The sequence below is a fragment of the Hypanus sabinus genome, chromosome 5 (assembly GCF_030144855.1).
Source record: "Hypanus sabinus isolate sHypSab1 chromosome 5, sHypSab1.hap1, whole genome shotgun sequence".
Lineage (NCBI taxonomy): Eukaryota > Metazoa > Chordata > Chondrichthyes > Myliobatiformes > Dasyatidae > Hypanus > Hypanus sabinus.
Genome location: NC_082710.1, coordinates 46,426,489 through 46,453,812, shown reverse-complemented (window position 1 = coordinate 46,453,812; position 27,324 = coordinate 46,426,489). Strand labels below are relative to the sequence as shown.

Genomic DNA, 27,324 nt, shown 5'->3' with positions numbered 1-27,324 from the left:
TTACCAGCATTCATTCTTCTATTCAAAGATACAAAACAACTTGCCATTTAATTCAGCGATGTTTTTTGTGTCCTGAGTTACATTCTGATCCAAGGCGAGTGTCTGATCTTCTTGAGCAGATGTAATATTACAGCTTGATGGCATCAATCCCATTTCTTCTAGCAGCCGTCGCTGTTTCCTTTCTTCTCGTTCCTTCAATATAATCTAACGGAACAAAATTACCATCAGAAGTTTGTTTTTCTATTTATTTGGGACAACATTCAAAGAATAAAATCTCATTGAGAAAATTACCTTAATTTCCGTGGTTTATTTAAGACACTGTGCCACTTAATTGGGGCAGAAGAGTGTTGCCAAACAAGTTCTAACTAGCGTCAGTCACTCGCATTTGTGTGGACTTTAGACATTACACTGTGCTTAGAGCAAACAGTTTTTAAATAGTGTCAATTGTGTGTGTGTTTGCATTCAAAAAGCAGTGACTTCTGTCACTGATAGTTGGCAAGAAATAAGCAGTAAGACAATGCCAAACTGTTTTGCTTACTGACATTTCAAACATTCAGGGTTGGAGATGCCAGAAACATCCGGGAGTGAAAATGAAATTCTCTATTTCAACAAGTTAGGAATTACAAAGAACATGAAGTCATTTTGAATGTTACAGTGAAAGTGAAGATTTGGAGGATGCATTTGTCCATAGTATCGTGTAAAGGCAGTCCATTATCTGTCCAAATTTAAGTTTAATTATCAGTCAGCAATACATAAATACAGTCGAATGAAACAGCATTCCTTCAGGGCCAAAGTGTGAAACATACACAAGTCACACATAGCGCAGTCAACATAGTAAGCAAACATACAACCACTCTAAAAAATATACTCTTAGGCACACATACATTGACACCTTTTATAGCCTCGGAGGGACGGAGCTAAAATGGTGCTGAACAGCCACTCCTCTGAGCTCATCGAGAGGAACAGCTTAATTTCTACCTTTAATGTCCCTCTTTTTCCTTTTCAAGATGAATGGGGTTCTGTTAGAGACACTGACCTAGAATTATGTTCAGACTTCAGTTCTTTGCAGTGGTGGGACCTGCTCCTGGGGGCTCATAACTGGCTGCTTTTCAATATCCCAAGGATGCAGCCTAAATGACGATCGCACCATTGGGGTTCTGAGGCTTTGTGGCCCTGTGGACAAGCCAACTGCAATGTTGCGAGAGAAAGAGGAACACCGGGAACAGTGCATCAGCTGTTGGGGGTTCTCTACTCAGCAAATCGTGTGCTCTATCAGTGGGGAAGAATCTGTTGCTGATTCTCAAGTCGGAGAACGCGGAATAAAAGTGATGTGGCAGACTTTATCATTGCAAATTATCATCTCCCCTCTTGCTGAGGGGCACCTCTCTCCACCTTTATTTTGAAGAAAGAGCCTGTCAAATTGCCGGGTGAACAATTAGTTTTTGTTGTCCTGCAATCAGGGGCTTTGCCATCGCTTGCTTGGTTGGTTGGTGGAGGATGCCGATGCTTTTTTTTGCTGGAATGGGGAGGGGTGTAGGTTTGTTGCCTTGCTGCTGCTTGTGCATGGGGCGGGTGGGTGAGAAGCTTTGGGGGTACTAATATTTCTACTGCCACTCATTCTCTGGGGTACCCTTCTGATTTTGTGGGTGTCTGTGAAGGACACGAATTTCAGGTTGTATATATTTCTCTGATATTAAATGGAACTATTCACTATAACTAGGGTGCCCAAGACTTTTGCACAATACTGTATTTGTCAACAGACACACCTAGGCCCGAGACACCAGACAGGTGATTTGATTCCAAACAATTGGTTTACTGGTCACTGCAGAATGCCTCATTGGTGCTTCCCACTCCCTCCCATCTCCTTTTCCCCTTTTCCCAACCATGATTCCCTTCTCCCTGTCCTCTTCCTACTCTCAGTCCACAATAGAGACCCTAAGTAACATATCCCACGAACTGATGGCGCAGTTCTTGGCAGTCCACAGATGAATGCAAACATGCAAATCAGCTTGTCATTCCACCAACTGAACACTGGAGGGCAGCACCAACAGGAATTGTCAGCCCCCCCCCCCCCCCACCCGAGCATGGACACAGCATTGCATCTCCTCTCCTGGACTGCACCAGCAGGCAAGCTCACGGCTTGAGGACTAGTCCTCACTATAACTGAGGCCACGCAGCTCCCTCCCCGTCTGTCGCGCCAACAAACAAGGGAAATGGGCCTGCAGCATCTTACATTATCAATGTCCAAAAGGGTCTTGCGATCGCAAGATGTCCAAGACAATCACCCGCTGTTACACTGCACGCTGCCTTCACACACCAACTCCAACGCCTCCCTTTAGCACGCAGCAGCACCGTCCGCACCAAGTCCAGCTCCTCCGCCAATGAGCACCTCGCTGATGGGGTAGACCTGCCGTATCCAAAGTTCTTAAAATCCAGCATTGTCTTGCAATCATAAAAAAGGGCATTTAAAAAAGACAAAAACACCTATGGTTGACCTCCGGAAAGCCGCTGCATCCGAGTGCACCGCCATCTTAATGGAAGTGCACTGGGTGTCTGCACTGATTCTGTTCATGACGTACTCTGGATGAATTCCTCCATCGAATACTATTAAACCACTGCAGTAGTATTGTAGTGTTCTAATTTGTTCTGTAATTTATTTAAATACATAATTTATTACTCAGTTTGTTTTTTCAAAATATTCTTTTAACTAATTCCATGAATCTTCAGCTAATTGGGGTAGCCACGTAACTGGGACAAAATGTTCTGATCCCAGTTAACCAGAATCCACTGTATATTAACAAAGCAGAAGCTCAAGTCAAAATTCAGTTCAATGGAAAATATTAAGAAATACAAGGGCTTGGATTGTGAGGTCAGTGGTAAATAATTGCCTACTAGGCCGTACAGACCTTGAAATGGGACTTTATTTCCAAATCGATTGTCAGGATAATGGTGAAGCCACGTTTGAAATATTGCGTTCAGTTTTAGTCACCCTGCTACAGGGAAAGATGCCATTAAGCTGGCACCTGCTCAAGATAACGACAACGACTAGCGACCTGGCAGACTCAAGACCACCCAGGGAGTGAGTGCAGCAGCTGGAGGAACAGGGAACTTTTCCATTATCTCAGGAAAGGTAGCTACTAGGTAGAGCCCATCTACCTACCAACCTCCTGACTAATGTACGGTCTCTAGAAAATAAAACTTTTAGACCTCTTGAGAGCAAGACTGCAATACCAGACAGGCATCAGACACTGTTGTGCACTCTACTTCAGGGACATAGCTCATCTCCGATACTCCAGACACAGTAATCCAGCCCCAGACCTTCATCATTCACTATATGGCCCAGACAATGGCATCAGGTAAAAAGAGAAGTACCTCCACTTGCTTCATGATTAACTCATAGTGGTGCACAGGCGTTCTACCTCTGTCCTGCTGCCCCTATCTGGAACGTCAAGTAGCCAGGTGTTGTCCACTCTATCTGCCAAAGGAGATCTCGGTCTTGGAGGCTGACATCAGAATATTCTTCAAGAGGGTAAATCCTCACAAGGTGTCAGGCCCTGATGGTGTAACTGCCAGGGAACTGAAACTTGTGCCCACCAACTGTCTGGAGTGTTTATGGGCATCTCCAACCATTCACTTGCTGCAGTTGGAGGTTTCCCATCAGCTTCAAAATGACATCAATCATATTGATGCACAAGAAAAGCAGAGTGAGCAGCTTCAACAACTATCATCCAGTATCACTCACATTTACTGAGTGCTTTAAGCTTTGTTCACAGCTAGAATTAACTCCTGCCTGAGCAAACACCCGGACTCACTGTAATTTGCCTACCGCCATAATAGCGCTCACAAGCTCACTGGCACTACTTGATTTTTGAGCACCTGGATAACATCAAGAACTACTTCAGGCTGCTGTTTATCAATTACAGTTCGACATTCAACACCAATATCCTATCAGTACTAATCAATAAGCTTCAAAATCTGGGTCTCTATACCTTCCTGTGCAACTGGATCCTTGACTTCCTGATTGGGACACCACTGTCAGTGCAGGTTTAGTAATATCTCCACCTCACTGACAATCCACAATGGCACAAAGGATGCATGCTTAGCTGATGCTCTGCTCTCTCTACATACATGACAATATGGCTAGACACAGCTCAAATACAATCTATAAATTCACCAATGATAGCAGATCATAGACAGCAATGAGGTGGTGTAGAGAGGCAAGGTAGATTGGCTGGTTGACACCTTGCATGTCAACAAAGCTATGGAATTGATTGTGGACTTCAGGAAGAGGAAGCAGGGAGAACACACAGTAAACTTGTTTGAAGGTTTTGCGGTGAAAAGGGTGAGCAGCTTCTGAGCGACAACATCTCAAAGGATCTGTTCTGGGCCCAATGCATTGATATGATCAGAAAGAAGGCATATCAGTGGATATACTTCAAGGAGTTTAAGGAAATTACAGGTCACCAGAGCAGTTTGTAAACTCAGCCAATTCTATCATAGACACAAGGGTCTCTAACAGAGGACATCTTCAAAAAGCAGTACCTCAAGAAGGCAACATCCATCATTAACCAGCCTCATCATCTGAGACACACCCTCATTTCATTACTATCATCAAGGAAGAGGTACAGGAGACTAAAGACTCACAGTCAATGTTCTAAGAACACTTTCTTCCTCTCTGCCATTAGATTTCAGAACAGTCCAAGAAACACTATTGCATTCTTCCTCGTTTGCACTATTTATTTTTTGTAACTTATAGCAGAGGGATTTGGGAGTGCTTGTGCATGAATCACAAAAGGTTGGTTTGCAGGTGCAGCAGACTATCAAGAAGGCAAGTAGAATGCTGGCCTTCAATGCTAGAGGGATTGAATTCAAGAGCAGGGAGGTTATGCTGCAACTCTACAGGGTACTGGTGAGGCCACATCTGGAGTACTGCGTGCAGTTCTGGTCTCTTTACTAGAAGAGTAAAGCTTTGGAGCTGGTGCAGAAGAGGTTCACCAGACTGATTCCTGAGATGACAGCGTTAGACTATGAGGGAAGATTGAGTCGCCTGGGACTGTACTTGCTGGAATTCAGAAGAATGAACGGAGATCTTACAGAAACATATAAAATTATGAGAGGAATAGATAAGATAGAGGCAGGAAAATTGTTTCCACTGGTAAGTGAGACTAGATCTAGGGGACATAGCCTCAAGATTCAGGGCAGTAGATTTAGGGCAGAGATGAGGAGGAACTACTTCTTCCAGAGAATGGTGAATCTGTGGAATTCTCTCTCTGCCCAAATATAGCAGTGGAGGCTACCTCAGTAAATATATTTAAGACAAGGTTTGACAGATTTTTGCATAGTAGGGGAATTAAGGGTTATGGGGAAAAGGCAGGTAGGCAGAGATGAGTCCCATGGACAGTTCAGCCATGATCTTACTGAACGGCAGAGCAGGCTCGACAGGCCAAATGGCCCTCTCCTGCTCCTATTTCTTATATTCTTATGTATGTTATTATGCCTTGTACCGCACTGTCATCATAAAACAACACATTTCATGACACGTCAGTGATAATAAATCAGGTTATGATTCAGAGAGTGAAGAGATCTAGCAGCTTTCTAGATGATGCTGCTGGAATTCAAGGGACTGAGAGATTGAGCAGGCTGGGACTTTATCAATGAAGCACAGGAGAAAGACAGATGATCTTAAAAAGGTATTTAAAATCACAAAGGGAATAGACAGGTGGATGCATAAAGCCTTGTTCTCAGGGCTGAGGAATCAAGAACTACAAGGCATAGGCTTGGTGTGAGAAGGGAGATATTTAATAGGAACCCAATGGATATATTTTTCATCAAGATGGTTTCCCTATACAGAATGTGTTCACCACACATCTGAACAGGCACATGAATAACAAAAGGGATACGGTCCAAACACAGGCAAACAAGACTATCTTAGTTGGGAATCTTGGTTGGCATGGACTTGTTTCCAAACTGTATGTCTCAAAAACTAAATATGAAAAGGGTAATAAATAGATGGGATACTACAATATATAAATCAGTAAAGAATGCATCAACAACAAAGAGTCTATTAATGTTCAAAAACATCTATTATTTCTTGGCAATCAAGTTGATGTTTCAGAGTTTCAACCACTTCTCCAAAGGACAGGAGAGGAAAGAGGAAAACCACCAGCTCTTTCAAAAGAGCAAGCCATTCATTATGTACGTAGAGTTGATGGGGAAGAGCCTTCGACATTCAATATTCCCAACTTACTTTCAACCTCAAAAGTTCTTGCAAGCTTTTCAGGTTTTGTTTTGCCTCAATGAAACGGTCTAGTCAGGATCAGAATCAGGTTTATTATCACCGGCATGTGACATGAGATTTGTTAGCAAGAGTTCAGTGCAACACATAATCTAGCAGAGAAAAAAATAATAATCTAAAAATAATAATAATAAAACAAGTAAATCCATTTTGTATATTGAACAGATTAAAAAATATGCAAAAACGGAAATACAGTACACCCTATCCTCGTTATATGCAGGGGATAGGTTCCTCGCAGTCGACGCATAATGTGAATAATTATTTAAGTGGAGAAAACAGGGACGTGTTCCAGAGGGCTTCCTAAATATGTTTTATCTGTAATTTGTTCACATTTTCTTACCAATACAACACAAAAGCAATACCACAAGGCAACATTCGTATTATATTTCATCAATTTAAGGTAATATTCAACATAATAAATCATAGAAAGTTAACATACTCGGGTGTACAGTACTCACCAACAGTGGCAGGTGTGTTCGCTCCAGGAGATGAGTGATTGTGGTGTTGGGCAGCTTTACATGGATAAGGAGGATGGCTGCGGGTTGTCGGGATCATCAAGCACAGCAAGGGGTGAAGGAAGGCTCACAGGACTCTCAGAATTGCCAGCACCAGGAGATGACACCGGTTTGAAGAAAGTGGTACGGGTTGTTTGCTTGGCAGCATTTTGTTTTTCAGCATAAATTTGCTTGTAGGGAAGAAGGGTTGATGGCAGGAACGACTCAAATGCTGACTTCATTTTAAACTTGGGTCCATGTCCTTCGCCATTTGTGCCAAGTGTTCCGACTTCCACCATTTCCTCACCGTTGGTAAACTCCCGGGATTTTCAAAATCATTTGTTGCTTGCAGCATCTGACAGATAGTTTGCCGGATAAAAAAATACGCCTTGAATGTGGATCACACCTTGGTCAAGTGGTTGAATCAACGATGTTGTGTTAGGCCGCAGGAAACGCACTGTTATGATAGGATGAATGCTGTCCAAATGTTTAGGATGGTCTGGCGCATTGTCAAGCAATAAAAGAACTTTAAAAGAAAGATTCTGTTCCTGGCAGTAGCGTGCCAGAGCTGTGTTACCTTCACCTGATGCCACACTGTTCACAATTTCCAATTTTTCTTCAAGTGCTAAAGTGGTGCTCTGCTGCTCGGCTGATGGCCCAGGACATGACATTAGACGTTTAGGAGGCATAGTTAAATATTTCAAGCACAAAATCACTGTACCATAGGTAAAACCAACAAAAGTTTAAGTGCGCAAGATCGCACATCCACACCTTGCCAAAACCAATGCGAGACTGGCGGGAGTGAGATTGTGAGGTGCACGCACCTGACCTGCATTAGCGGGAAAGCTGTGCTTCTCATCCAACAGTGAGACTGTGAGGCGTGTGCATGTGTCTTGTGTTGGCGGGAAAGCAGTGCTCCTTGCATAACCGTGAGTTTTGAATGCATACAAGGAGACGTTGGTAGAAACACGTTCCTCGCATAACTGTGAATCTGCATTGTCTGAAGACACATATAACGAGGATAGGGTGTATATTTTTAAAAAAATGAGGTAGTGTCCAAAGATTCAATGTTCATTTAGGAATCAGGTGGCAGAGAGGAAGAAGCTGTTCACAGTAACAAAGTCTTGCTTGTCCATTAACCAGTTACATGTCAGTCAACCTGCTAACTTCTTTGCAATGTTTAACTATTAAATATTTTACTTTTTCCAATAGTAAGATTGCCAAAGGTGTAGGATTTAATATAATGCAATGATGCTTAAGAGACTAATCAATCATGGTACAGTCTAAAATGATTTAATTACTAACAATTCATTATTGAACTTGTGTGTATGTGTGTGGGTATATATATATAATTGTATAGCACAGAAGCAGGCCCCTTGGCACAGCACGTCCCGGCCAACCTTTATTGGCCATGTACACTCGTTTGCTTTCATTAGGACTATACCCTTACATGTCTTGACTTTTAAGTGTCAATCTGCATGCAACTTAAACATGGTAATTGTATCTAATGTCTCTGATATCAACCACCATTTGTTTAAAAATACCTACCTCTGAGACTCCCTTTAAAACTCCTTCCTCTCATCGTAATCCTATTTGCTAGACTTTCATATGTAATGTTAAATTAATTTAGGAAATGCAATATTTGCAGTTCAGACTAAAAAAATAATTTATTGTACCCACGTGTATTCTTTTTACATACTTCTAGTCCAATAATAAATGATTATTGAATAAGGGCAAGAATTCAAGTGTTCCCAGAATTATAATTAGTTTTTACAAACTAGTGTGCTATTATAACCTGAATGAAACAGCAATGAAGCAACACATTACATTGAACTAACCTTCTTCAATGATGTTGGCTTTTTAGCCTTTGGTACTTCTCTTTCTTTTCCTCGCTTTACCAAAGGAGCACTTGAGTCCAAGGGATTGTGAGGAATCTTTTCCTGACTTGAATTTTGAGGCAGCTTTTTCACTGTGGGTTCTTTGGGAACCAATGGCAAGGCTCCTCCAACTACAATGATGATCAACAATGAAAACAAAAGGAAACTAAGTGCGTTGAGAATGAATCCAAAAGCATGTTTAACAAACAATGCAAACACACAAATTCAATCATCTTTGTCTCAAAATATACAACAGGGTCAAAGGAGAGATGAAACCGAATTAATTTCAACACTTGCCTGCAAATATTATTGGCTTAGGAGTAAAGTTGGATGACATCTCTTGCTGTTTCTGTTCTAGGACTGCCAGCATGTCACTAAAATCTAGTTGCATGGGCATTTTACTTTTCCTACCACTTTTCTTTGGAGATTCCTATTTAAAAACAAGTCATTTAATTGGAATAATTTGCCAAGTAAGTACATGTATTATTGTTATTAAATTCAGTACAATTCAGTATCCAAGAGAAATCAAAATAATCTATTATATATGTGAATTAATAATCAGTAGCTGAAATTCTGATTTATACTTAAGCATGTATTATCTGGATCTAGACTAAAGCTGATTAAAATAGTTGAAATCAAAAATAAACAAGTAATACAAGTTAAACTAAAACTTCAGAAAAACATTAGCAATCAATATTTGAAAGTGATATCACTTACATTTGCTCAATTTGAAAGTATATAAACATGAACAAAAAAAATCCTAGATGGCCAAGTTAATTAATGCAGAACAATCCTTGCATTTTGATGCATTTTCATTTCACAAAAGCTGCCTGAATTAGTAAGATAGAGTGTATGGAACAACTGCTTTAAATCAACATTTCCAATTCACAGAGAGTGAGATCTATGCGAAAGCAGGAACCATTGAAAAGAACAAATCTCATTGAGGTACTCCCTTTGATGTGGGTTCTTTAGAAAACTAATTAAACCATTCTTTTGACTATAATCATCAGCAACAATGAAAATAAAATTTAAAAAGTTAAAATGTATTGAAAACAAATCAAAAAGAATGTTTAAAAATCATAATGTACAAACCCACAAAATTCAGTCATCTTTACCTCAAAATATACAACAGGGTCAGAGGAGAGAAAAATTGAATAATTTCAAAGCTTGCATGTAAAATAATATTGACTAAGTACGTTCAGAGAAGGATATAAATTTAACTTTAGAAAACATGGCAAGAAAACTGAAGAGAAGGGTGGTGAAATATAGGAAAAAAGGTAATGATCTTGTAGCAGTTTCCTACAAGATAGTGACGCACTTGGTTGCAGCGGCCTCTCTGGATCCAAACAAAGGTGTAATTGTTCATCCTTTAACTCTTTATGATTGCAGGACAATGCTGGATATTATGAAAATCGAGTACTGTAGGTCTACCCCACTAATGAGTTGTTCGATAGTGGTGGAGCCGGACTTGTGGCGCACCATGTCAGAGGCAGGTCACAGTCCAATAAATGGTGCAGATGATTGTCTTGGACATTTTTCTTGTGATCGCAGCACACTGCTGGACATTGGTGATGTGTGTGCATCATTGGCAAGACCAATGGTGGAAAAGCTACGTGGACCAGACCCTCTTACCACAGGGTCACAGACTCCTGGGGAGAAGATGCCAGGCACCGTCTGGGAGAGAGCAAAGTTCTGGTGGACATGCTGGATTCCTTGCTGCACTGGGGGCCTGCCCCTCCTGTCAGTTTTGCTGTCTAGTGCTTGCTTGGAGGAAAACAAGCTGGATCCCATTTGTCTGTGGCACCACTAGCTTGGCCCATGGCAATATCCCATGCACCATCCATAACACTCTGGGACTTCAGCTATATTTTTTTTGTGAATGTTTTTCTGCTATTGTAATTATATGTGCTGTAAGTGCTTTGTGCTGCGTATGACTGGTGATCCTGTGTTTTGCACCTTGTTTTGCTTAGCTGTACTCATATATACGGTGGATGACAATTAAACTTGAACATGCACCTGAAGGTAGCAGGTTTCACATTTTGGGCATTACTAAGTCATTGTTCAAAGATCCCCTCTGGGAGCTTAAAATCCAAGGACAGGAGGTGGCCAGAGGAGGCTGGAGGTAGCTTTATTAGTAGAAAAAAATGAAATGAAATCTTTAGAAATAAGTGACACAGGATCAGAAGATGCAAAATCCTTGTGGGTAGAATTGAGAAACTGCATGGGTAAAAAGACAATGACAGGAGTTATAAACTCTCTGAACAGTAGCCAGGATGTGGAGTACAAGTTGCAACAGGAGGTAGAAAAAGCATGCGAAAAGGGCAATGTTACAATGGTCATGAGTGATTTCAATATGCATGAAATAGATTGGGGCGAATCAGGTTGGTGCTGGATCCCAAGAAAAGGAATTTGCAGAAAGCCTATGAGATAGCTTTTTCAGCAGCTTGTGGTCCAACCCACTAGAGAAAAAGGCAAATAAAAACACAAAATGCTGGCAGAACTCAGCAGGCCAGACAGCATCTATGGGAGGAAGTAGTGACGACGTTTCAGGCTGAAACTTCTGATGAAGGGTTTCGGCCCGAAACGTCGTCACTACCTCCTCCCATAGATGCTGTCTGGCCTGCTGAGTTCTGCCAGCATTTTCTGTTTTTATTTATTTCCAGCATCTGAAGATTCACTTGTGTTGCCAGAGAAAAAGGCAATTCTGGATTTGATGTTGTGCATTCAACCAGATTTTGCTGGGGAGCTTAAAGTAAAGGAACATAGCATACAAGATAAATTCACCCACCATCTGAGTGGGAGAAACTAAAATCAGATGCATTGGAGTAAAGATAACTACAGAGGCATGAGAAAAGGAGCTGACTGAAGTTGATTGGAAGGGGACATCAGCAGTGATTAAAGTAGAGCAGCAATAGCTGGAGCTTCTAGGAGCAATTTGGAAGGCTCATCAGTTCATCACAAAGAAGTAGTATTCTAAAGGGAGGATGAGGTAACTGTTGCTGACAAGTCAAAAACAACTAAGAGTAAAAGAGAGGGCATATAATATAGCAACAAATAATGGGAAGCTTGTAAAATCTAACAGAAAACAACTAAAAAAAGAAATGAGAGGAAAGATGAAATATGAAGGTAAGCTAGCCAATAATTAAAAAAAAAGGATAAAAGATTTTTCAGATGTACAAAAAGTAAAAGAGAGGCAAGAGCGTACTTCAGACTGCTGGAAAATGACACCGGAGAGGTAGTATTGGGGAATAAAGAAATGACAGATGAACTGAGTAAGTATTTTGCATCAGTCTTTGCTGTGGAAGCCACCAGCAGCATACCAGAAATTCCAGAGTGTCAAGTGGCAGAAGTGAGTGCAGTCACCATTACCATGGAGAAAGTACTTGGGAAGCTGAAAGATAGGCACCTGGACCAGATAGGCTACACCCCAGAATTCTCAGAGGTAGCTGTAGAGATTGTGCAGACATTAGTCGTGATCTTTCAAGTTCTGGAGGATTGCAAATTTTAAAATGTCACTCCACTCTTTAAGAAGTGTGGGAAGCAAAAGACAGCCAACTAACCTGTGTTTGGTGGTTATCCGCTACTTTTCATGTCATATGTTAATGATCTGGATGATGGAACTGATTGCTTTGTGGTCAGGTTTGCAGATACAGAGAAAGGTGAAGGGGAGCAGGGAGGCTGTAGAGGGACTTGAAAAGATTAGGAGAATGGACAAAAAAGTGACAGATGGAATACAATGTAGGGAAGTGTATGGTCATGCACTTTTGTAGAAAGAATAAAGGGATAAATTATTTTCTAAATGGGGAGCGAATTCAAAAATCAGACGCGTAAAGAGACTTGGGAATCTTAGTGCAGGATTCCCTGAAGGATAATGCAGGTTGAGTCAGTAGTAAGGAAGGCAAATGCAATCTTAGCATTCATGTCAAGAGGACTAGAATATAAAAGCAAGACTGTCATGCTGAGACTTTCTAACATTAGGTGTATTGTGAGCAGTTTCGAGCTCCTTATCTAGTAAGATGTGCTGGCACTGGAAAACATTCACAGGAGACTTACGAAAATTATTCTGGGAATGAAACGTTATGTACGTTGAACATTTGATTGCTCTGAAGCTGTACTCACTTAAGTTTAAAAGAATGAGGGGGGACCTTATTGAAAACCACAAAATAGTGAAAGGTCTAGATATAGTAGATGTGGAGAGGACATTTCCAATAGTGGGAGAGTCCAGGACCAGAGGATAGAGACTCAGAACAGAAAGACATCCCTTTAGAATGGAGATGAGGAGAAACTTCTTAAGGCAAAATGTGATGAATCTGTGGAATTCATTGCCACAGATAGTTGTGGAGGCCGTGACACTAGTTATATTTAAAGTGGAGGTTGATCGTGAAAATAAGTCTGACTCAATGGACTGTGAGGCTTAATTTTGCTCTTATGTCTTTTGATGTTATCACATAGGAGACCAACACCAGATAAATAAAAATTTGAGCACACGCATCAATAATTATGTTTTTTTGAAGCTCCACAGATTTCAATTAGCTTAAGGCCTAGGGAGAGCATTTCAGATTAATAATTATTTGATGAGAAGGCAACATGTTTACAGTTTTGGAGCTCTTTTAACTCAGTGAAAGGTAAATGTGGATTAGATTTATGGACAGGCTAATACCTAGCAAATTTTCCCATGGTGAACTATATAGTTAAAGATTCTGAAACTTTAAGTTTGTAAAATGACTACAGGCTGAACAGTATCATAAAGCCAGTTTAACTGGGATAATTTGTGGTCCAATCAGTATTTCTCCACAGAATAGAGGACTAATCTAATGACTACAGGATTGCAGGCACTGCGACACAGCTTGATATTTTTAATGATACTTCATATGCACCACCACATCAAAAGATCTATTAGTTTAAAACAATTCCTTTACTGCATAAGGCAAGGGAAATACATTGCTCACTACTAGTGCAAGATCACTATGAACCTTTTCAAGCCCTTTAGAGGATTTAGAGAACAAGCTCTTTAGAGGAATTAGAGGATACCATGAACATTCCTGAAAGATCCCACTTTGACATTGATCAAAAATTAAGTCATCAAATTTGACAGAGGCGTTAAGAGTTTCTGGTTCCAAAAAGTGACTCTTTCACTTTCACTGCCGGGCAAAAAAAGTTGAGAGGGTTGCCTCCACTGGTTCAACAAGGTTAAAAGTATGGACTCTTGTTTGATGTTTTCAAACTGCAAAAGAATATTACTCAAATGAAACAGATCAATAATTCTGAACAGACCTTAGAGTTCTTCAGAGGAACAGTGGTCCTATCTTCTTGAACGGATTCTTTCCTCAGAATCTGAACTGCCTTCTGGTCCTGATCCAGACAAACTGATCCATCAGTAGTACTGTGAGAACCGGTTATATGCGAAACTAGCTCTCTATTCACTGATGTCTGAAAAAGTAAAAAGAAATCCAGCTGCAGGCTTTGATAGAAAAAAGATTAAAATATAAATATTTTATGATTGTAATTATTTAAATTGGGCAAATAAAGTGGACTCCTTGTCATCTATTATATATAGTAGCACCATGAAACAAGGAGCACCTTTACACAAGAAAAAATATGCCACAATATTACTTGCTGGCATCAGACACAAGAGTGTAGCACCAAAAATTATGCCTTACATTTAAAAAAACTGCTTAAAAAAATCTACCTAATATATTCCAGTTTGATTCACCACGTCACTGTGAAAAACACTATAGCTTAATTGAATAATCAGAGGTGAACATCTTATCCTTTCAAAGAGTTCTTAAATCAGTGTATTTAACAAAGTTTTCATAAAATAAATATAAATGAATTGTTTTAGAGAGATGCATGCAAGTAGATGCCATACTTTGAACATTAACTCAATTATAATAAAAACAGCTTTGCCCAAATGTGAGTTTATGATATTGGAAATAATAAATTCTGCAGCCAATGACCAGTACTGAACTTTCCCATCAGGAAGTATATTCTTTCACTTACTGCACTCCTGTAAAGATTGTCATTGTAGCTAAAAGAGCCAGAAGACTAAGCTAGCTTTCCACAGGGAGAAAACCTACTATCTCATGCTTAATTCAAAAATAAAAACATTATCTACATAGGTATCAATTTCCAGTACTATTTTAATATTGAAATTTGCACACTATCAACAAAATGTCCACAATTAGCTTTATATAACATTATGCATTAAGCAGCTGACAAAATAGATCACTGTAAAATATTTAGAATCATTTATCATCAACCATCTATGGCAACTTGTAATTCTAGAGAAAAACTAATTGTTAATCCATACCATTCCACTGTATACTGACTGTAACTCCCAATAGTTTAAAGGTACAACCCTCCATGTCAATATGCCACTGACCATGAAAACACTGCCCAGAGCTACAGGTTGCACAATTCCACACACATCATATATAGTAAGACCTTATAAATACCAATGATGAAATTTTCTTGATTTCATAAGCCACTGACAAAGTTTTCACAGCCTGTCAGCCTTTTGGGGTAGGGAATAACTTTATAAGTGTACTCTCCCCACTCTAAAATGTTCAGGAAATATCCTCAAGTTTTCTGTGCAAATTATCTTGGAGAGTCAGAGCTTACAAATACTAGTTTTTTTTTATTTTAAAGTACTAGGGGCTGGTTTCAGTCTTGAAAAGTTTACCCAAAACAACAGCTCACAAGGCTGAAATATTTTTGGGCAAACAATTTCATGGGAAACAATCACTAAATTCATCCTCCTACCATGGAATACCTGAACGAGCCAGAGCCCAGAAAAAGCCGGATCTAATTCACCTGGAGGTCAGTTACAAAATCAGCAATCAGTAAGCAACTCCAGTTTTCTAAACCAAAACCAAAGTAACAATTTCTTAGCGGCTAGTTATTGGGTTAGACAATCAAATGTACCAACAGCAGCTGTGCTTTTCAGCCTTAAGGGCAGCTGTTTAAATTTTTCTTCTTACTAGAAGACTGATTGGCAGGCATTTTGACAATTAATCACTTCAAACCCTTGGGAAGGCTTCACAACATAGCCACACAAAGAAATCAAGTATCAATATCCAGCCTCCTACCTCTTCTCATTTGCCTATCATCTCTCTCTGGTTCCCCTCCACCTTCCTCTTCTCTTATTCCACTCTCCTTTTCCATCAGATTCCTTCTTCTCGAGTCCCTATCTTTTCAACACACCTGGCTTCAACTATCACCTTCTAGCTATCCTCCTTCTCTGCCACCACCTTTTTATTTTAGCAGTGAAGAAGGGTGTCAGCCCAAAACGTCGATTGTTAATTCATTTCTATAGATGCTGCCTGACCTGCTCAGTTCCTCTAGCTTTTGAGTGCGTTGCTTTGAATTTCCAGCATCTACAGGCTCTCTCGTGTTCAAATACCAATTATTTGAAAAAGGATTTGAGTTCAGCTTTTCTAATTCTACCGGCTACAAAAAGCAATTATCCAATTTTCAGTTCAATGAATATCTTTCCATGGAAACTTAAAATTATTCAAATGTCAGAATTGACGATTTCCTTGCTCCATTTTTGCAATAAGCGTTAACTTATGAATGCAAAATAGGTCTGGCAGCAGCAAGTAGAAGTTTTGGTCTGTACAATACAAGTTTTCATATCTATTACTGTTCATATTCTTAAATGGAGCTCAAGTCTGAGATTCCCCAGCTGGGGTACTGCTACTTGATTGTTTGAATCTTATTGATTCTAATAGGGATTGTGAGGTTGCCGATGTCAATGAAAATTCCACTTAAAACAATCACCAACTTTAATATTATTACCTGCTCGTGTTTTAGCTAACTTCATTTAGTTTTAAATATTTACTTCACTTGGAATTTCAAAGATTAAAAATCTACTGTTATAGCCAGCAAAGCCTGTGCCAATGCTCTACCAGCCACTTATGCCTTCTGAGAACATCTTGCTATGACCTTCATCACTTTACCTCCATAGACCCATCACAGCTCAAACCAGCACTAGGGAGTTTATAGCCAGACCCATGAAGATGTGAGCTCTGCAACCAGTCCTGATACATACAAATACAGGAACTCAAAATTGCAATTTGATAACGAAGGCCTAACCCAGTAAGAATTTTATCAGTACAAATTAATAAGCAGTATAGATTTAATTTTTTGAATATTAACTAAAATATTAGCAGTCCTCAAAAGGAAGGAGCTCTTGCAAAGCTCAATTAATTGGATCTAGTTTTACTAACAGTTGTGAGAGAAATTACAGAATTGAATGAGAATCACAGCAACAGAAATTCTATGTTTGAGCTACCCTCAACTGAAGTTGAACAGCCAAGTTCAGAACCAGAATTTCTATCCAATAGTTATTTTACAACAGAGAGAAAGCCAAATGTAGACAATATCTGAACTGGCTCCCAGAAAGTGATGTCGACCTAATTACATTGCTCCATATTTTTCAACTTTTTACCAACACCATTTAAAATTTGTCCATTAAGAAAACTGGAATTACTGAGTCTATGATTGGGCAGGTTTAATTTCATGTATTTAATTTACTAGTAGGGTCCCACAATGTAATACATGCTAAAATAAACCTATTGGTTTATGCTAGCTGATTCTAGCATCAGAATGGAAAAAAAATGCAATTGACCATAATAGGTAAAAACTAAAAACAATTCACAATACACAAATTTTATTTTGTACCTAATGATATTTCTTAGTCACCTAATGCCTAATTATTACATTAGTTGAGAACCAATGACATTCTCTACTGATTCAAATAAAATGCATTTTCTATTCAGATTTTAATAAACTGATCTGTAATGTAAATATCTTAACATATTAAAGTACTATTTAGTTCAGTCTGCAAAGTTTCTCTTACCTCGAAATGTCTTTTCCCAACCTGTTTGCTACCAAAGAACTTGCTTTGAACATCATTTCCAGTTTTGTCAGAAGTGTTTACTGCTGATGCCAGATCTGGAAACTCTTCATCATCCTGAAAGAGGAATTAATTATACTCAAAAATTAATCAACAAGCATTAAAACACAACAGCAACTTTTGATTGAGCACTGAGTTTCTACTTCAAAGCTATAAAACAATGTTGATCCTTGGTTTTTAAAAAAAAGAATTCAATTATAGACTAACACACACAAAATACTGGAAGAATCAGGCAGGGTCTAAGGAAAGGAATAAAGAGCCAACATTTCGAGCCGAGACTCGGGTACGGAATTGCCACAGACACAAATCCAATGAAAGGTAATCTTAAACAGAGAGAAGCAATTGTCTTAGACCCATGACTTAGATCATAAAAAGAACAGTAGCAAAGTGCAAAAGATTCCTGTCCTTTGTACTATTTAAATTTAAGCATTTACCAAGGTCAAAATTCATACTTAAAAGCTATAAGTACCATTCCTTTACCATGTAAATTATCGTTAAAGAAGAAAAAAGAGTAACTATTTACAGCTTTGATGGAAAAGCAAGGTGCAGAACTATGCCACCTGTTCATCAACAACTGTTGGATCTTCTAACCTTAACTGCAGCAAAAGACTGTAAGATCATAAGGCAGTAAGGCATAGGAGCAGAATTAGGTCATTCCTCCCATTAAGCCTGCTCCAGCATTCCATCATGGCTGATTTGTTATCCCTCTCAACCTCATTCTCCTGCCTTCTCTCTGCAACCTTTGATGACCTTACTAATCAAGAACGTATCAAACTCTGCTTTAAATATATCCAAAGACTTGGCTCCACAGCCATCTATGGCAATGAATCCACAAATTCACTACCCCCTGGCAAAAGAAATTCCTCCTCATCTCTGTTCTAAAGGGATATCCTTTTATTCTGAGGCTGTGCCCTTTGGTCCTAGACTCCCCACTATAGGAAACATCCGCTCTATCTAGGCCTTTCAATATTCAATAGGTTTTGATGGAAAGCCACCAACCCCCTCTCCCCCCCGCCCCCAATACTCTAGAGAGTACAAGCCCAGAGCCAACAAATGCTCCTCATACTTTAACCCTTTCATTCCAGGAATCACTCTTATGAACCACTGTGGACCCTTTCCATTGTCAGCACATCCTTCAAAATGGTCTGACCAATGCCTTATAAAGTCTTAGCCAACGTATCCTTTATTTTATAGTCCAGTCCTCTCAAAATGAATGTTAAGGCATTTGCCGCCTTCACCAACAGCTCAACCTTTAGAGAATACTGCACGAGGACTCAAGTTCATTTGCACTTCTGATTTTCAAATTCTACCCGACTTAGAAAATAGTCTATGCCTTTATTCCTTCTGCCACAGTGATTAACCATACAATTCCATCTGCCACCTATTTGCCCATTCTCATAATCTAAGTCCTTCTGCAGACTCACTGGTTCCTCAACACCACCTGCCCACCACCCATCTTTGTATCGCCAACAACCTGGTCACAAAAACATCAATTCCACGATCTAAATAATTGATAAACAACGTAAAAAGAAGTCCCAACACCAATCCTGCAGAACACCATTAATCACCGGCAAGCAACCAGAAAAGCCCGCTTCATTCCCACCATATGCCTCTTTTCTGTCAGCCAATCTGCCACCCATGCTATTATCTTTCGTACAATACCATGGTGTGCTTATCTTGTTAATTAATATTGGAGATATGCAGCTCACGTTTGATGCAATGCTGTTCGGAGGGGCATGAGGTCTACATCTGAGGATTCTGAAAAGATAATCTCACCCACTCCAATGCCAATATACCAGCACTTCAATACTCAGCGATCATGGTGGAAGAGTATGGCGCTGTCTGTTAGTTGTGATTCAATGAGTACAATCATGTCCAGCTATTGTTTGACTAGTTGGTAAGACTGCTCTCTCAATAGAGGGCGCAGTCTGTAGGTGTTCATGAGGAGGACACTCAGTGACTAGGCTATAAGTGACTGAATTCAGTATCTAGGTGAATGCTAGGTGCTCCATCTAGCTTTTTTTTCCCAGTTTTAATATAGCAGTTGGCCATTTCATTGAGTAATTAATTGTTGTGGGTCAACAATTTGATAGAGACAAAGGCAGCAGATGGTACTATATAATGTTCTCAGTTTGGAAAGGTCAGAACATTTTGATCTTTGCTGCAGATTAAAACTGGTTCTAATTGTAATGATTGCCACCTTTTGGAAGGAATTGGCTCAACAGGCAAGAATAGGTGGATTCTCTAAGCAAGTTTCTAGTAAGATCGCTTCTCCTCTTATTCTTTGTTTATTAGCACATAGTTTGTGCATCAAGAATGGATCCAGGGGTATTGGTATGTTCTTTATACAAGGTGTGGGAACTCTGGAGACCTCCAGTCTCTCCTGATAACTACATCTGCACAAAGTGCATTGAGCTGCAGCTCCTCAGAGACAGTGTTAAGGAACTGGAGCTGTAGTCGATGGCCTTCGGCTCATACGAAAAATGAGGAGGTGATAGGAGCTACAGGGAGGTAGTCACCCCCATGCCATAAGAGGCAGGTATTTGGGTGACTGTTAGGAGCAGGAAAGGGAAACAGGCAACTGTGTCTCTGGCTGTTCCCCCGAATAATAAGTATATCACTTTGAATACTACTGGGGGAGAGGAACAACCGACCAGGGAAAAGTCACAGCAACCGGGTCTCTGTGATTCAGTAGGGAAGGGGGAGAAGGGGAGTGCAGCAGTGATAGGGGATTCCTTAATTAGAGGAGACAGCAGGATGGTATATTGCCTTCCAGGTGCTAGGTTCAGGGATGTCTTGGGTCAGGTCTGCAGTATTCTAAAGGGGGAGGTGAATATCCAGAAGTCATGGTTCATATTGGCACCAAAGACATAGGCAGGAAAAGGGATGAGATCCTAATGAGAGAAAATAAGGAGATAGGTAGAAGGCTGAAAAGCAGGACCTCAACAGTAGTCATCTTTGGATTGCTGCCTATACCATGTGTCAGTGAGGATACAAACAGAATGATTTGGCAGATGAATATGTGGCTGAGGAAGTGGTGCAGGGGTAAGGTTTTAGATTTCTGGATCCTTAGGATCTCTTCTGGGGAAGGTATGACCTGTATTAAATGTATGGGTTACACCCAAACCCAAGAAGATCAATATCCTTGTGCATAGGTTTGCTAGAGCTATTGGGGAGGGTCTAAACTAATTTGTCAGGGGAGTGGAAACTGGAGTGATAGTGCTGAGGACAGGCAAAAAATAAAGTTCATCTGCCATTTCTTTGTTCCCCCCCCCCCCCACAGCTCCACCATTACTACCTCTCCTGCATCATTTTCCAGCAGTCCAATATCCATTCTTGCTCTCTTTTACTCTTTATATATCTGAAAAGAAGTTTTTCTATCCTCTTATATATTATCGGCTAGCTTACCTTCATATTTCATCTTTTCCCTCCTTCTCACATTTTCGTTGCCTTCTGTTGGATTTTAAATGCTTCCCAATCCTCTAAATGCCCACTCATTTTTGCTTTATTATATGGCCTCTCTTTTGTTTTTATGCTGTCTTCGACTTCACATGTCAGCCACTGTTGCCTCGTCCTCTCAATGGCAGACATCCCACCTCTCCCGAAAGTTCTGGGAGTCTCCTGCAAATTGATAGCGGCTCCCTAACACCCACAAATGACGTACAGTATCCCAGAAATCAATTCTTGGGAGAGCGGGGGCAGGGGAGCGGGAGAGGTGAGTTTAACAGGCGTCATTCGTTCATTAGCATAGCTAACATTATTTAAACTAGTCGGCTAGCTGCTAAGGAGCTGCTCTATTGTAGACATCCCACCTCCCCCAGGAGCCTCCCACAAATTTAAGGCACTACCTCCCTGAAATTAGTTTTTGCAGGGTGGGATGTCTGCAGTAGTATAGAGGAGGCAATAACCACAGCCTTCAATGCTATAAGTTTTGGTTACCACATTGTACAAAGTCTGCAATCAGTCTAGAGAATGTGCAAAGGAGATTCTCTGAGATGTTGTCTGGCATGATGTTATGAGACAATGAATAGCTGGTTTTGTTGCACCTGGAGTGGAGATGGCCAACGAGATACACAAAATTATGTGTAGTTCAGATAGAGAAAGCAGGCATAAACTTTTCCCTATAGCAAAGGTATCTATAAGAGGACAGAAGGTATACTATGCTTTACTATACTCTCCAATAAAATTTCATCAGCCTTTTTCTCTCTTCCACCTGTCACCTCCTAGCTTCTCACATCACTCATACCCCTCCCTCCACCCCCTCACCTGGACACATGTCATCTGCCATTTTATGCTTCTCCACTTTCCTATACCTGGCTTCTGCTCTTTTCCTATCCAATCCTGATGAAGGAACTCAGTCCAAAACATTAACTGTTTGCTTTCCTCCATGGATGATGCCTGAGCTGCTGTGTTCCTCAAGTATTTTGTACATGTTGCTTAAGAAGATTTTTCACCCAGATGATGATTAGAGCTTGTACCATGCTACCTTACACAGAAGTGGAGCCAAAGATTCTCACAACATTTAAGTAGCTAAACAAGCACTTGAAAGACATGGAAGGCCACAGACCAAGTGCCGGTAAACAGGAGTAGGCATGGATAGATTAGTTGAAGGGTCTGTTTCTGTGTTCTACGACTGCAGTATGTGCCACCTATTTTGCTAAGATAACCACCTCCACTACTAAAAAGGATGATAGCAGGTGCATGAAAATTTCCCTGTTAAACATAATGTCATAACTTGGAAATAGCTTCATCAGCTCTGGATCTAAATACTGTAACTCCCCATCGAATAGTAATCTTACAATGTACTTTCATCATAATGACTCAGATGTGGTTCACCACTAAGTGCTCACATGGACAATAAAAAGTGCTCACATGGCTTCAGGTCATCAATACAATGACCTGAAAACATATTAAAAGCCCATATTCTTGTCCTCTGATGAAATTTGCTCTCAACCAAACAAGATTATCTCTGGAAATCTTTTCATTGCTGTTTCAGTGATTCTGTAAATAGCAACCATCAGCTTATATAATATGAACTCACTGATACGATGTAATTCTGAGATAAAAAATTCTTGATGAAAAATTCTAATAAATGTTGGAAGATACAACATTTTAAAAATAACAGGAGTTCAATGTGCAGTGAGTCATAAGGAAAAAATATGGAGGAAATAACATACTTGCTTAAAATACTGACATTTTGGGACTGGTACTGTTTTTAAAAAAAATTATAGGGTGTAATGCCCTCTAGTGTTGCTCTAAGCCAAAACATCATATTGCTTATAACATCATACTGAACTTTTCTAAACAAATTATTTCACAAGGTATCTGACTCTGATTTATTTTACCTTTGTTTTTTATATTTTCCCCAACTCTTGCAAACAATATTAGAAAGGTTCCTAAATGATAAAAAGCAGATTCACTAAAGTTAATGTCCTCTGACATGATAATCTCAACTTGCGTAAACACTGTTCTTAGAAGAGGTTAAAGTTGAGCCTCAGCTCTCCTGGTATGCTCATCTCTCATGTACCCATGGATACCATCACTACAGGACATTGTCATTATGGATAACACTAGCCTTCCTTATATAAAAAAAGTACCAAATAAAAGAGTGCTCCCATCTTGCGGCTTGTTAGTAGCTTCTAAACTTCTCCAAAATCGAGACTGTGCTAATATTTGACAAAGGAAACTAAAACCCTGAGTCTGAACTACCCAAAATGTATAGACTTCCAAGACCTAAAACTGAACATCTTCTCTTCTGGCCAGTTTTCTGTGTTCTTGGAAACTGATGTTCAACACACTAAATCTAAAGGAAAATTATATTCACTTTCAAAAGGACACGACCTACATGTAATTATCTTAAATGATTTCATTTGATGTGTTGGTCTGAATTTTTTTCTTCTACGAGTTTGCTTTTAGTTGACAAATACTGCATTGTCCTGGATGACTTTTATTCCCAATATTTCAGATCAATTGAACAGCTCAGCAGCTAAAATCTGCTTAAAATATGTTTGCCTTTTATATATCTTAAAGTAATAGTTCTCAACTTGGGCTGCATGATGCCCCTTGAGTGGCAGGGGAACCACCAGGTGTCATAGATAAGGTCTTAAATATATTTACTTGTGACCTGTCTAAAAATACAAAATTTTAAAAAATTTACACACACACACACACACGCATATAGGTCCCAAAGATTTCCAAGTTCAGTACCAACTCTTTAAAAAACAGTGACCTTTGACATCATCAGGTGCTCATGGGGGATGCAGTGGAACATGCTTATTTTATATATATATCTTTTAGTCAAATGGGTTAGGGGGTTACTACTCTAAGGGCCAGTACACCTATGCAGAAATACATGCCTCAACTTTAGCCCTTCAGAAAGATTATTACTAGATATCTACTTAAGATTAATTTGATTCACCTACAACACAATGATTGAACAGAAGTTGTAATCTCCCTTATAATTCCCTTAGTATAAAAGATGTACCTTTAGAATAGAGATAAGGAGGAACTTCTTTAAACAGAGAGTGGTGAATCTGCAGAAATCACTGCCAGATGGCAGTGGAGGCCATATCATTAGGTATATTAGAAATGGAGGCTGATAGGTTCTTGTTAAAAGGTGTTAAAGGTTATGGCGAGAGGCAGGAGAATGGAGTTGAGAGGGATAATAGATCAGCCATGATGGAATGATGCTGCAGACCTAATGGGCCAAACGGCCCAATTCTGCTCCTATATCTTAAGGTCTACTTAAGTTTGATCTCATCGTCATCAGTGAAGCAATGGTTGATGACGTTAAAAACTAATCCGCTAATTTATCACTGCATCCCAACAAAATAACTTGGGAATATGCACCGCCTGAAACACCACCAAGTACAAAAGTCAAGTACCTCAAGTCGAGGTAGCTCTTGTACAGTTATCTTGGGCTCAATTTGCTTTGGAGCTGCATCAGATTCCTTTGGCTTCTTTTTCTTCTTCTTCTTTTTCACTTTCCCAGTTTCTTCTTTCAGATTTATTTTATTTTCATTTCTCTGAAATAATTTTGCATTTCATATTTGATCACATTAACAAGTAACAATGAGAATAATTTTAAGGTTAAAAATATGAGGTAATCCATAATTTTGGTTTCATCCTGACCTGAGCAACTTTATGAGCAGATGTCTTTGGTGAAGCTGAACTGAGAACTGGCCTCTTAGGTGCTTGTGAAACGATTGTGGCCCATGACAACACAGGTGGAGTGGTAGTTGACGATACAGACAAAGAGGACATGGCCACTGAACCTTTTAGGAAAAAAATGTAGTAATAATGTATTTTGTACCATCAATACACCAAACTACAGAGATATTAGTTTGCATTCAGACTCTGGATTATTTAAAATTGAACACTAGCATGAGAAGATAATTTATTGTGATTTTTAAAAAATCATGTTGAAAGGAATAAACAATGATCTTATAGCATGCTGATTACTTCCTTTTCATTCTGCTTCATTGTTAAAACCAAACCAATTCTTATTTAACAATGAAGCTGAACAAAAAGGAAATGATTTAAGAGGTTATCACAGCATGGGATTATGACACATCTCCCTTTTACCCATCAGTACCACGTGTAATTTTCCAAATATTTTATAATTTTCTAAAAAACCAAAGATGCTAAATGAATCATAAGACACAGAAACAGGCCCTTTGGCCAAACGAGTACACAATGACACATTCACTCTCATCTTATTTAATTGTAATCCTCCTCACAAAACAGCATTCCTGACAGATTCTATCACTCACTCTGGAACGTGGGAGGAAACCGAAGTGGCTTGGAGAAGCTGACATTGTTACAGGAGACTCCACACAGATAACACTCAAGTCACTGGAGCTGTAAAGCAACAATTCTACTAGTTGCATAATTAAGCTATCCTAGCATTCTGACCTTCGAACATTTTGACTTGGGTCTCTGAATGTAAGAAAATAAATATCATGTTGCCTGACATTAAGTTCAACTCACTAAGAGACAAAACTTTGTATTTAAAAAAAAATACTTCTTCCAATTTATTTGCTATACAGTAATTAGAAATCTTTATAAATGTTTCAATTGATGTTTTAAAATAGTTTATGTTAAGAACAGTTAAATGAGCTATCCTAAACCAGAAAATTAGTTTCCCCCCACCCCAAAAGATTTTACTAGGAAACAATTTCTAGACATAGCCCAATATAACCCAAAGTATAATCAAGTACTTATGTTTAAGTTTTCTACCTGTGGTAGTGGTGGAACCAGAGACAGTGCATTTTTCTGAATTCACAGGAAATCCAGATGAAGAAAATGTTTGCAATGCTTCATCCTAGATTAAATGCAAGATATTGCACTGTTATAAAGAGAATACTAATAGAAGTAGAGGTAGGTGCAGGCTACTTGTGCTTTCTCTACTCTTCAATAAGATCATTGCTGATCATTCAATTCACTGCCACTCTACTACACTAACCTCAGATCTCTCGATTCCTTCAAAAGAAAGAGATTGGTCTATTTTGATTATACCGTGACAGAACCCTAAATAGAGAGCTCTAACTGACCTCCTCCAGCTGAACACATTTCTTCTCATCGCAACCTGACTGACTAGCCCCTCAAAGAGCCCTGCCAGAGACAACATCAGCATCAGTATTGCATTTCTCCTGTGAAGCCCCATGAAGATGTTGAATGATTCACCTCTGCTTAAACTTGAGAAAGTATTAGCCCACTGTTTTTTTTAATTTCAGAGGAACACTCTATTCCTTCCACAAATCCATCTGGTGAGACCAATTTTCTCATTTTGGAAAAGTGAGCTCAAATAAAGTGCAAATACAGATAAGTAGCTAATAGAAAAATCACTGTGTTTTAATATAATTTGCAACTTTCTATGATAAACCACAACATTCATAAATAAAATATATATTCAATGAGATGACAAATTCAAAACAAATTCTGCTATGAGGACATTTTCATAACTCACATAAAAATACAAATGTCTGTGCAAAAGCTACAAATTAGAGCAGGATCAACAGCAGCGGAGGTGAGCGAATAATCAGGGGAAATTTAACTCTTGCGGTTGGCAGTGACAAAGATTATGAAGAGATTCATGCTTCTGTGAGCAATTCCTCAGGAAATAAATGGTCACAGAAACCGCACAACTCCAAAAATCAGTTGTCGATTATCAACCCAAATGCAAATTATCTGCACATTCCAGGGTAGCTTTGCAGAACCCACCTAACACAGCACATACAGTACTTCGATTGCCTGGCTGCAATCCATGTTCTAGTTGTAAAATGAATTATCCTATCAGCTCCAAATCCAAACAGACAACAATAAAAGTATCAGATTCTACCCCAAACATAACAGATTCTGCAGCTGCTGAAAATCCCACGGTAAAGCATATAAAATGCTGGAGGAACTCAACAGGTCAGGCAGCATCTACGGAAAGGAATAAACACTTGACATTTCAGGCTGAGACCCTTCTTCATTTAATTCAGTGCTACTTTACTACACTAACCTCAAATTACTCAATTCCTTCAAAAAATAAATCAATCTATTTTGATTGTACTCAGCAAGTGAGCCCCAAGTAAAGGGGGAAGAAAACAGAATAAGAAGGTGGGGGTAGAGGGGAAGGAGTACAAGCTAGAAGGTGATAGGTGAATTCAGATGAGGAGGAATGTATGTGGTTGGGGGAAAGACGATGAAATAATAAACTGGGAGGTGATTGATGGGAAAGGTAAAGGGCTGAAGAAA

General features: G+C 39.4%; 1 protein-coding gene across 2 annotated transcripts in view; it reads right to left on the bottom strand.

Annotated features, from left to right (window-relative positions):
* LOC132394128 (selenocysteine insertion sequence-binding protein 2-like) overlaps window positions 1-27,324 on the bottom strand; it is an 84,973-nt gene that overhangs the window by 28,329 nt on the left and 29,320 nt on the right. For both annotated transcript variants that reach the window (XM_059969896.1, XM_059969897.1), the window contains exons 6-13: window positions 25,822-25,906; window positions 24,715-24,857; window positions 24,468-24,608; window positions 17,527-17,640; window positions 13,941-14,096; window positions 8,964-9,096; window positions 8,628-8,797; window positions 45-204 (exon numbers count right to left, since the gene is read on the bottom strand). In XM_059969896.1, the coding sequence (XP_059825879.1) occupies window positions 45-204; window positions 8,628-8,797; window positions 8,964-9,096; window positions 13,941-14,096; window positions 17,527-17,640; window positions 24,468-24,608; window positions 24,715-24,857; window positions 25,822-25,906 (1,102 nt within the window). The remainder of the gene's footprint in view (window positions 1-44; window positions 205-8,627; window positions 8,798-8,963; window positions 9,097-13,940; window positions 14,097-17,526; window positions 17,641-24,467; window positions 24,609-24,714; window positions 24,858-25,821; window positions 25,907-27,324) is intronic.